An 11,675-nucleotide genomic window follows, 5' to 3' on the forward strand; every position below is an offset into this window, starting at 1 on the left:
CAATCCCTACCGGCCCCAGTGGCTTCACCAGCCGAGACAAGTGCACTGTTGACCCAAGCTCCTTTTGTTTCAGTAGGGGGAGGCTTTTGTAGAAGTGGACTGTCAATGTGAAGTATTGTTGGGTGACTCTTTTGACATGTCAGCCTTTTCCTACAGTTCCTGCTCATATGACCCCTCATCAAACATCCAAAACAATAACCATTTATCTTCAAAAAGTCAACCTTTTCCTTGTGTGGATGATTTTTGAACTGATGGCAATCAGTCAGCACGTGCTTGCCTTTACAAAAGTAGCAAAAAGAGGCAGGACTGCCCCCTTGTGGCTGTTTGAAGGTGCCACGCTGCTCTGTGTTTGATGGTGCGGCGCTGCTCTCCTGATCACATGCTGCTGCGATGATGGTGGCGAAGCTGCTGCCTCTACTTTTAGGTGTTCTGTGGCTCATGGGTTGGCTCCTAGTGGCCATCCTTGGGCTAGAGATGTGGCGATCATGTATATCCCCAAACAATGGGTCCAGGAGTATGTTAGCTTGTTTTTCCATAAGCTCCACAAGGTCACGAAATCTAGCTCTCTTCTTTGTTCTCTGTAATATATCATAAGCCACTGTCCGCCATTTTTCTCGCAGTTTGTAAGGGAGTTTAGATATTATTGATCTTAGATTGGAAGGAATATCTCGTTCATCCATGTACTTTAAATCTTGCATAGCATTGCAGCATCCTCTTAAATACATTGCATATGCCTGAAGCGCTTTGCCATCATCCGGTCTAATTGATGTCCAGTTCATTGCCTTTTCCAAATAAGCGCTGGTTACTTTGATCTCGTCCCCAAAGTGCTCCTTTAATAGCCGTTTGGCTTCTGTGTAACCTCTTTGGGTATCCATATGCAGGCAGCTGCGAACGAGATCTTTGGGCTGGCCGGAAGTGTACTGGTCGAGAAAGTAGAGCCTGTCATGACTGCTAGCTGTTTTATCCTCAATAAGGTGTTCGAAAGCTCGCATAAAGGACTGATATTCAAGTGGATCACCATCAAACACTTTTATCTCCATTGTTGGTAACAAGGTAAGTTTCTGCTGCATAATGATGAGGTCAGCAATATCTCTCTGTCTCTGTATAACAGTGTCAAGGTTATCATGGGTTTCATTGCGTTGGGTGGAGCTATGCATTGTGGGCATTTTGAAAGGTCTAAACTGTGTTGTGGGTTGCTGAGGGCGGCGAAGATTAATGACAGTCCTCTGAAGTGGTGTTTTAGGCACTGCACCCAATGGCATGAACTCCATGGCTGAGATTTCAGGATCCAAAGTGTCTGTGCTTTTTTCTTTGCTTTCCTCCAGATAAGCATTCATTCCATCTTGAATTTGATCCTCCATTTTTTCCTCCACGTCAATGCTTTGCAGAACCTTTATTTTAGCAGCAGATGCTGCAATTTCTGTGTCCAGTTCCATTTGTTCCAGTTCAGCTTTTAGTGTTGCTTGTTGTAATAGCAGTGCATGTTTGTCCTTTAACCCAGCTGCTCTGGCTAGCAGGGCAGCCTTTTCAGCAGACGCTCTTCTACATGCTGAGGAGACTGAAGAGGTTTTTGAGCTCCTTGACTTGTGTGAAACATTAGAGATGCTGTCATGGGGATGAATCTTTGATTGTGCAATTTTTTCTCTTTTCCACACATCCACATCTTTCATACAATATTCAAAATGTGTCATTTTTGGCTCAAACCAGTCCACATGATCCTCCTCTCTCTCTTCCTCTGATAAAAGCTGCTGTACGGATCCATGAACACTGCACAAGTCATTTATATTTTGTTTGAACATTTCCAAAGCTTCATTCACATGTTCCACATTCCCATCCTCCACAAGCAAGGCCTTCATTTCGTTCATTTCCCTTGTGCATGCTCCTAATTTCCCACTGCGGGAGGCTTTGAGTGATTTTAACAATGTTTCTGCGTCAGCAGAAGTCCTGGGATCGTCCGACATTATTTATTTGTTTGTTTTTAGGCCGTGCGTAAAAGACGTTGCGCTCCTTTAATGAGTCTCACAGAGCACGCCTACTGGCTTCCTTTGTTGCACAAACAAATTCAATCACATTCTTTTTTTCACAGACGATCCACAGGTATTTACAACCCTCCTCCAATGTGTGCATCGCCGTTATGATTTCCTTTTAGACATTAACACGTCCGACATTCCATTCAATGCGTACACGGATTTATTCCATTGGCTTACTCACGGCCGGCCCAGTCTGTCCGCTCCGGTGTGTCCCTCTTTTCCGGGGATCCAAACGGTGTGTGTCTCTTCCTTACGGAGTTTTTCGACTTGATGTAATGGCATCAAGGGTTTCCTCTCTGCCACTATAGAACTGCGGTCAACTCAGCCGTCTCTCGCATTTGCTTGGTCAAATGAGCAGCGCTTCATTTTTGAGTGCGCGATTAATAGCGTCTTTACGGTAATCGCCGAGAAGTGGCGCTGACGATAGTAAAAGTGCTTATGCTATATTTGATCAATCAATCAATGATATTTGATGAGGGATCAAATTATTTTTAGCCATAAGTTCTTAATAAAATTGGTACTGTTGGACTCAGTACATGTTAGACTACTACCACAAACACAATCAAGTACTTTTACTGTGTACTTTTTGAGTAATACTCTGTCAAACTCCCCTCCAGAGTACAATAATGCATGTTTTCTGCCCTCTTTGATGAGAGATACAATCATTTTTTGCAATGAGTTCTTAATAAAATCGGTTATGCTGAATTCTGTACTACTTGGACTACTACCACGAGTACAATCAAGCACTTTTACTGTGTACTTTTTAAGTAATACTTGTTTAAACTCCTGTCCTGAGTACACAAAAGAATGTATTCTGCTATCTTTGATGAGAGATAAAATGATTTTTTGCAATAAGTTCTTAGTAAAATTGGTACTGTTGGATTCAGTCCTACTTGGATTAGTAGCACAAGTACAATCAAGTATTTTTACTGTGTACTTTTTGAGTAATCCTTTGTCAAACTCCACCCTGAGTACAATAATGCATGTTTTCTGCCATCTTTGATGAGAGATAAAAGGATTTTGTGCAATAAGTTCTTAATGAAATTGGTACTGTTGGATTCAGTACTACTTGGACTACTACTAAAAGTACAATCAAGTACTTTTACTGTGTACTTTTTGAGTAATCCCCTGTCAAACTCCCCTCCAGAGTACAATAATGCATGTTTTCTGCTATCTTTGATGAGAGATAAAATGATTTTGTGCAATAAGTTCTTAATGAAATTGGTACTGTTGGATTCAGTACTACTTGGACTACGTCTAAAAGTACAATCAAGTACTTTTACTGTGTACTTTTTAAGTAATACTTGTTTAAACTCCTGCCCTGAGTACACAAAATAATGTATTCTGCTATCTTTGATGAGAGATAAAATGATTTTTTGCAATAAGTTCTTAGTGAAATTGGTACTGTTGGATTCAGTACTACTTGGACTAGTAGCACAAGTACAATCAAGTATTTTTACTGTGTACTTTTTGAGTAATCCTTTGTCAAACTCCACCTCTGAGTACAATAATGCATGTTTTCTGCCATCTTTGATGAGAGATGAAATGATTTTGTGCAATAAGTTCTTAATGAAATTGGTACTGTTGGATTCAGTACTACTTGGACTACTACTAAAAGTACAATCAAGTACTTTTACTGTGTACTTTTTGAGTAATCCTTTGTCAAACTCCACCCCTGAGTACAATAATGCATGTTTTCTGCCATCTTTGATGAGAGATACAATGATTTTGTGCAATAAGTTCTTAATGAAATTGGTACTGTTGGATTCAGTACTACTTGGACTACTACTAAAAGTACAATCAAGTACTTTTACTGTGTACTTTTTGAGTAATCCCCTGTCAAACTCCCCTCCAGAGTACAATAATGCATGTTTTCTGCCATCTTTGATGAGAGATGAAATGATTTTGTGCAATAAGTTCTTAATGAAATTGGTACTGTTGGATTCAGTACTACTTGGACTACTACTAAAAGTACAATCAAGTACTTTTACTGTGTACTTTTTGAGTAATCCCCTGTCAAACTCCCCTCCAGAGTACAATAATGCATGTTTTCTGCCATCTTTGATGAGAGATGAAATGATTTTGTGCAATAAGTTCTTAATGAAATTGGTACTGTTGGATTCAGTACTACTTGGACTACTACTAAAAGTACAATCAAGTACTTTACTGTGTACTTTTTGAGTAATCCCCTGTCAAACTCCCCTCCAGAGTACAATAATGCATGTTTTTCTGCCATCTTTGATGAGAGATAAAATGATTTTGTGCAATAAGTTCTTAATGAAATTGATACTGTTGGATTCAGTACTACTTGGACTAGTAGCACAAGTACAATCAAGTACTTTTACTGTGTACTTTTTGAGTAATCCTTTGTCAAACTCCACCCCTGAGTACAATAATGCATGTTTTATGCCATCTTTGATGAGAGATAAAAGGATTTTGTGCAATAAGTTCTTAATGAAATTGATACTGTTGGATTCAGTACTACTTGGACTAGTAGCACAAGTACAATCAAGTACTTTTACTGTGTACTTTTGAGTAATCCTTTGTCAAACTCCACCCCTGAGTACAATAATGCATGTTTTATGCCATCTTTGATGAGAGATAAAAGGATTTTGTGCAATAAGTTCTTAATGAAATTGGTACTGTTGGATTTAGTACTACTTGGACTACTACTAAAAGTACAATCATGCTTTGCCTGTCCAGATACGATGCTGTAGTACATGGAGAGAAGTTCCTGGAGGCTGACTCCACAGAAATTATAGGCCATGGACTCCATGAGGACTGTAGAGCCATCACAGATCAGCATGACAGGTCTTTTTTTGGCTCCCCTTCCATGGAGTCTTATTACATCAGTCAGAAATGACCCAAGGAAAAAGGATATGGAGGCTATTGTGTGGTCGTTTGTGATGTAGGTGGCCACAGGGACAGGGGAGGATCCTTTGAACGGATTTCGGACCACCATCTCATACACATAAAAAGGTGAGGTTTTCCCTTTTGCCTTTTTAACAATGCTCCCTGTCGCATCCACATATACAATGTATTCCCTGCACCTGTCATGGAAGAGGTCAATTGTTTTGTTGGACCATAGCATGACTCCTTTGGGGTGTGCTATAATTTTTTAATGACTGCTTCCTCAGTCTCAAGCTCTTCCTCCATCATTTTTCTGAGGCTGATCATTTCATTGCTGTGTTTTCTCAGCTTCTTTCTTGCCTGCCAGGACAATGTTTTCATCACACCAGTTGATGGTACCTGGTCTCTGTTTCCAGAAGCCAACACAGTGTCATCCAGTTTATTGAGCTTATCAAGGTACACACTTCTGGGAAGTTTGCTGGTGAGGGCATTAGCAAGTGCATCCCTTTCATCTGCACGCACAGGCCGATGTTTGAGTTCTTCACAGTTGTGCCATGCTTTTTCACCTCTGAAGGTCACAACTGCCTTAAGGGATGACTCATCCTCAATGTCAACTTCGACCTCCACAGGACAGTCATCAAATCGACAGTAGCCAACACATGAAAAAAGTGACCCTTTCCTTTTGACCCAACTGTTCGCACACTGTGAGATTTGAAGACAAAGCAACAGTGTGGGTGGACACTCCGGATGCCAGTGGCCATGATTGAAGTCCAGTTTAAAGATTTGAATTGACGCTTATGTTGTCTCATCCTCAGTTTCTTCCAGTCACTGTTAGTGACAAAAAAAAATGAAGGATTTGAAGGCAATTTAAATGAGTGTAAGAGTTGCCCATCTTTTGAGTGTGATGAGGAGTCATATGTCCCTGATGAATTACACTGTAAAACACAATGAAAACATAGTAGCGAAAGTGACCAAAGTTGGAATGACTCTTTACTGATGTGAATCAATATATCTGAAATTGTTTATTTGGGACTAACTATAATTTCACTCCACACAGTAGTGTGCATGTTTCATAACACACTAACACTAACTACGTGCTAATATGCGATATTTACCTCTGAAACGTCTTCTGGTTCACTCGTCTCTGTGAATGCCTGTCTAACCGACGATGGGGTAGCAGGCACTGTGCGGTCAATGTCAGTGGAACTGTGGTCACTGTCGATGGGGCAGGCCGTGTGGTCACTGTCTGTCGATGGGCTGGCAGGTGCTGCGGTCACCATCTGTGTCTTGTGTCTCATCTGCACATGACAAGGAGCAAATGAAATCCAAAGATGTAATTATTAATCAAATAATATAAAATATTATAGCACATCCAAATTAAAGTTGTTCACACAGGCAGACTGATGATGAAGATAAAAGCAAAGCAGAAATAAGAATCAATATTAGTGCAATATTTATAAAAAATGTACCTTTTTATGATGATTATAGGCATGATGAAGCCGTGTCCTATTGGTCTTGGAATCGGATATTCCAAGCTCCTGACACACCTCGCCCCAGAAAGTGTCTTTCTCGTCACCTTCATCGTTGTCTTTTGTTTTGGTTGTGGCTCGAAGCTTGTCAGTGACAGCCAAAAGGACTTCTTTTGTTATTGTTATTTTTCTTGTCTGAAATTGAAATGTCAAAGTTCCGTCATTTCTTTGTAAAAAAATATGACATTTGAGAAATCATTGCATTTTTTAATGCAATTACAATTGTGTGACAAATAAGAAACACTTGCCTTCCCAAACGTTGAGAAAACCAAGACTCTGAAAAGACATAAGTTAAAATCTATTATTTATAGTTAGACTTTTCACTCAGTTTAGACTTTTTTAATTAATTAGCTTGATTCCCTGACTTCTGATTTGTTGCCTATGCTATGTCGATTTGCGCTGAAAGGACAGAGGGATATATTCATAGGTGTCATTTAAGCTGGGGATGCTGGGTACATGTCCCCAGCACTTTTTAAAATGTTGTCCATACATTTTATAAAAGTATAACTTTATAACCTGTAATAAACAAGAACACTGTTTTTTTCTTATTTAAAAATAATAATAATACATGTACATCTTGAGAAAACAGTTTGTCCGTTGACAATTTCTATGGGGATTCTTAAATTTGGACATGTTCATACAATTTTAAAAGATAATGTATCACCCAGTCCCCCAGCAGGGTTTTTGTTTACAAACGTGTCATCTGTTAAACAACATGTGAGTTCAGTGTGTCGGGTGCCGCGGGAAGTAGGGGTGCTGGAGGAGCTGAATGGTGTACATTTGAAAAACTGAGCGACCACCTAAATACAAATGATTAAACTACATATAATAGTTATGATTTGACTTAAAATAAAGTCAAATCAGAACTATAAACAATTCATATAAACATTTGTGTTTTATTTTCGAACACAATTATGTATATAACTACTTTTCTGTTGAAATACAAATATACGTACCCTCGACGAGCTTCCATTACAGATGAGGTCCATGGAAGCACTAATTGACAGGTATAGAGAACCGCAGTGACGCGTGGTAAAACCCGGAAGTAAACTTCTTCCGGTTCCTTCGTGAAAAACCAACGCAAATTCTCCATAGGATTTTGGAAAATAGCTCGAAATAAGGTCTGTGGTTGACACACATTTAAGAGAGGGATCACGTTTTGTTCAGCCGGATAATCTCCACATGTCTACCCTACTTTTATAATTTTTGAATCATAAATCTAGTCGCCAAAAGCGAAATGCTAACGTTATGCTATAAACGAACTACAAGCCAGTACAGCAGCAGGGTCGCACGACTTCAACGTCACGCCAACTTAAGATCGTTTCAACTGACTTGCACTGAAACTGCACTTTGAACACTTTAAATATATTAACATTTTAAACGGTATACCCCGGTTATCTAGGCCCTTTTTGTTTTGTTTAATTTATACCACGTTTATCTAGGCCCTTTTTGTTTTATGTATACATGTCACACTGTGGGAAACGATATTTCGATATTTCTGGATGTATAACACATGTATAATTTTTGCAACCATGTCTCCTAAAAATTACGTTCCCACAGAACTAAACTGCATTCTCAATTACGTTTAGCTAGAAACTGATTTACTCCCACGTTACGTTCGTTATGAACCTATTTAAAATACGTTTATTTTCTACATATCTTCTAGAAACGTATTTTCTCCCACGTTACGTTCGTTATGAACGTATCTTAAATACGTTTATTTTCTACATATCTTTGCCATTTATTGTCTTGCTTATAATAATGATAATAGTCATTTATAAATATCATTTTAGAGCACACCTTTGAAATCGACAATCGGGCTCGATATATGGTTACATTAAAATCAGTAGGCGAGGCTGTAATTTCGCCAGCTGTTACACTTATGAGCGAGGCAGAAAATAATAGTTTTAACATGACAAAAAGCTGCTGTGTCATTTATTGCACCTCAAACATTAAAACAAATCTAGAGTTACGTGTTTCTGTACTTCCTCTAAGAAGAAAAGACAGTAAAAGAAGAGCTCTGTGGCTTCAGGCTTGATCGCCGTTCAAATGACAGCGTTGGTTTCCCCAAAAGTGGGTGGGGCTGTAAAGTGACGTAGATTTTACTATCATCTATTATTCAAAACCATTCTATTTATTCTAACGTAAATTGCATGCCAGTCTTTTATCTTTTTATTTATTTGTTTTTATTTTAAATCGTATAATGTCGGACTTTTTTTGTCGTCTGTGAGGAAAAGAAATGGGGCTTAGAGCCTCAAAATACTGAAATCTGTATTTTTTTAATCTTTTCCTTCTAATTTGTTATTCTTTTCTAAATAACACACTGTTATTTACTCAACAATAACACACAATTATCCTTGTTTTTATTTATTCGTTTAATTCTATAATCTTGGGCATTTTAGCCGTAAATAAAGTCACCAGAAACAGACGGGACATTTCGAGATTTAAGATGGCCAAAGATACTACACTACCCATAATCCCCAGCTATCGTTTGGGACTACAGTCCCGTTGACAAACCCTGTGATGTTGGAGTGGCAGTGCGCCAAGGTTACGCCGAGCGTCAAGCTCTTTGAAATGGAACGAAACCACGGCAGACTATTCAAAACTGGACTCGAACGCCCCCCGAGAAATACACATGCTGGCTATTGTGTTTCGCAACATGTTCTCTATGGCACGTCTCTACTGGGAATTGTAGTTTTAAAAGACGTTTTTTCCAAAAATTAGAAGTTGCCAGTATTAAACTGTGTACAGCCCTGGAGGTTTAGGCGATAGGAAACACATTGGTGTGTACACATTTACTAAATTACTAAATGGGTGAAAATCGCTTGTATCCATAATGTGCAGCATTAATATATACCCACATGACAGCTCATTGTTACTTTGTAATTCTCCACTACAAATCAGAGGATAACCTGGTATTTTTACTCCACTACATTTAGTTTAGTTACTTTGCAGATTCTGATTAATGATGTGAAATATAAACAACCCTTAAAGCAGACTTTAGTTACACCTGAGTAAAATTCAGGGAAGGTGATTGTCAAGTGCCAACAATCAGGAGAGATATTTGATAGGTGGTGCTCGAGAAGACTAAACATTTATCTGCAGATCTCTATAAAGTATATTCATTACTCGTTATTCTCTACTAATAGTTAATTAAAAACTGTATAATGGTTCTTTTGCACATCCCTTTCAAGATTTCAAGATTTTCTAAGGTGTATTGATCATATACACAACTTGGGTCGCAGGTTCCTCAACAGCGCATTACAAGACTCAAAAAGTACACAGTAAAAGTACTTGATTGTACTTGTGCTACTAGTCCAAGTAGTACTGATCCAACAGTATCAATTTCATTAAGAACTTATTGCACAAAATTATTTTATCTCTCATCAAAGATGGCAGAAAACATGCATTATTGTACTCAGGGGTGGAGTTTGACAAAGGATTACTCAAAAAGTACACAGTAAAAATACTTGATTGTAGTTTTGGTAGTAGTCCAAGTAGTACTGAATTCAACAGTACCAATTACATTAAGAACTTATTGCACAAAATCATTTTATCTCTCATCAAAGATGGCAGAAAACATGCATTATTGTACTCAGGGGTGGAGTTTGACAAAGGATTACTCAAAAAGTACACAGTAAAAGTACTTGATTGTACTTGTGCTACTAGTCCAAGTAGTACTGATCCAACAGTATCAATTTCATTAAGAACTTATTGCACAAAATCATTTTATCTCTCATCAAAGATGGCAGAAAACATGCATTATTGTACTCAGGGGTGGAGTTTGACAAAGGATTACTCAAAAAGTACCAGTAAAAATACTTGATTGTAGTTTTGGTAGTAGTCCAAGTAGTACTGAATCCAACAGTACCAATTACATTAAGAACTTATTGCACAAAATCATTTTATCTCTCATCAAAGATGGCAGAAAACATGCATTATTGTACTCAGGGGTGGAGTTTGACAAAGGATTACTCAAAAAGTACACAGTAAAAGTACTTGATTGTACTTGTGCTACTAGTCCAAGTAGTACTGATCCAACAGTATCAATTTCATTAAGAACTTATTGCACAAAATCATTTTATCTCTCATCAAAGATGGCAGAAAACATGCATTATTGTACTCAGGGGTGGAGTTTGACAAAGGATTACTCAAAAAGTACACAGTAAAAATACTTGATTGTAGTTTTGGTAGTAGTCCAAGTAGTACTGAATTCAACAGTACCAATTACATTAAGAACTTATTGCACAAAATCATTTTATCTCTCATCAAAGATGGCAGAAAACATGCATTATTGTACTCAGGGGTGGAGTTTGACAAAGGATTACTCAAAAAGTACACAGTAAAAGTACTTGATTGTACTTGTGCTACTAGTCCAAGTAGTACTGATCCAACAGTATAAATTTCATTAAGAACTTATTGCACAAAATCATTTTATCTCTCATCAAAGATGGCAGAAAACATGCATTATTGTACTCGGGTGGAGTTTGACAAAGGATTACTCAAAAAGTACCAGTAAAAATACTTGATTGTAGTTTTGGTAGTAGTCCAAGTAGTACTGAATCCAACAGTACCAATTACATTAAGAACTTATTGCACAAAATCATTTTATCTCTCATCAAAGATGGCAGAAAACATGCATTATTGTACTCAGGGGTGGAGTTTGACAAAGGATTACTCAAAAAGTACACAGTAAAAGTACTTGATTGTACTTGTGCTACTAGTCCAAGTAGTACTGATCCAACAGTATCAATTTCATTAAGAACTTATTGCACAAAATCATTTTATCTCTCATCAAAGATGGCAGAAAACATGCATTATTGTACTCAGGGGTGGAGTTTGACAAAGGATTACTCAAAAAGTACCAGTAAAAATACTTGATTGTAGTTTTGGTAGTAGTCCAAGTAGTACTGAATCCAACAGTACCAATTACATTAAGAACTTATTGCACAAAATCATTTTATCTCTCATCAAAGATGGCAGAAAACATGCATTATTGTACTCAGGGGTGGAGTTTGACAAAGGATTACTCAAAAGTACACAGTAAAAGTACTTGATTGTACTTGTGCTACTAGTCCAAGTAGTACTGATCCAACAGTATCAATTTCATTAAGAACTTATTGCACAAAATCATTTTATCTCTCATCAAAGATGGCAGAAAACATGCATTATTGTACTCAGGGGTGGAGTTTGACAAAGGATTACTCAAAAAGTACACAGCAAAAATACTTGATTGTAGTTTTGGTAGTAGTCCAAGTAGTACTGA

The 11,675-nt window shown here is 37.9% G+C and overlaps 1 protein-coding gene across 1 annotated transcript; it reads right to left on the bottom strand.

The window, feature by feature from the left end:
- Positions 1–5,138: 5,138 nt before the first annotated feature.
- On the bottom strand, positions 5,139–7,439 carry LOC117550291. Its single transcript, XM_034222663.1, has 6 exons — positions 7,366–7,439; positions 6,658–6,685; positions 6,350–6,544; positions 5,996–6,178; positions 5,720–5,815; positions 5,139–5,582 (listed from the first exon to the last, which is right to left on the bottom strand). The coding sequence occupies exons 1-6, from the start codon at positions 7,380–7,382 to the stop codon at positions 5,139–5,141; spliced, it is 963 nt and encodes a 320-aa protein (XP_034078554.1). The 5' UTR covers positions 7,383–7,439.
- Positions 7,440–11,675: the final 4,236 nt, after the last annotated feature.

The sequence above is a fragment of the Gymnodraco acuticeps genome, unplaced genomic scaffold (assembly GCF_902827175.1).
Source record: "Gymnodraco acuticeps unplaced genomic scaffold, fGymAcu1.1, whole genome shotgun sequence".
NCBI lineage: Eukaryota > Metazoa > Chordata > Actinopteri > Perciformes > Bathydraconidae > Gymnodraco > Gymnodraco acuticeps.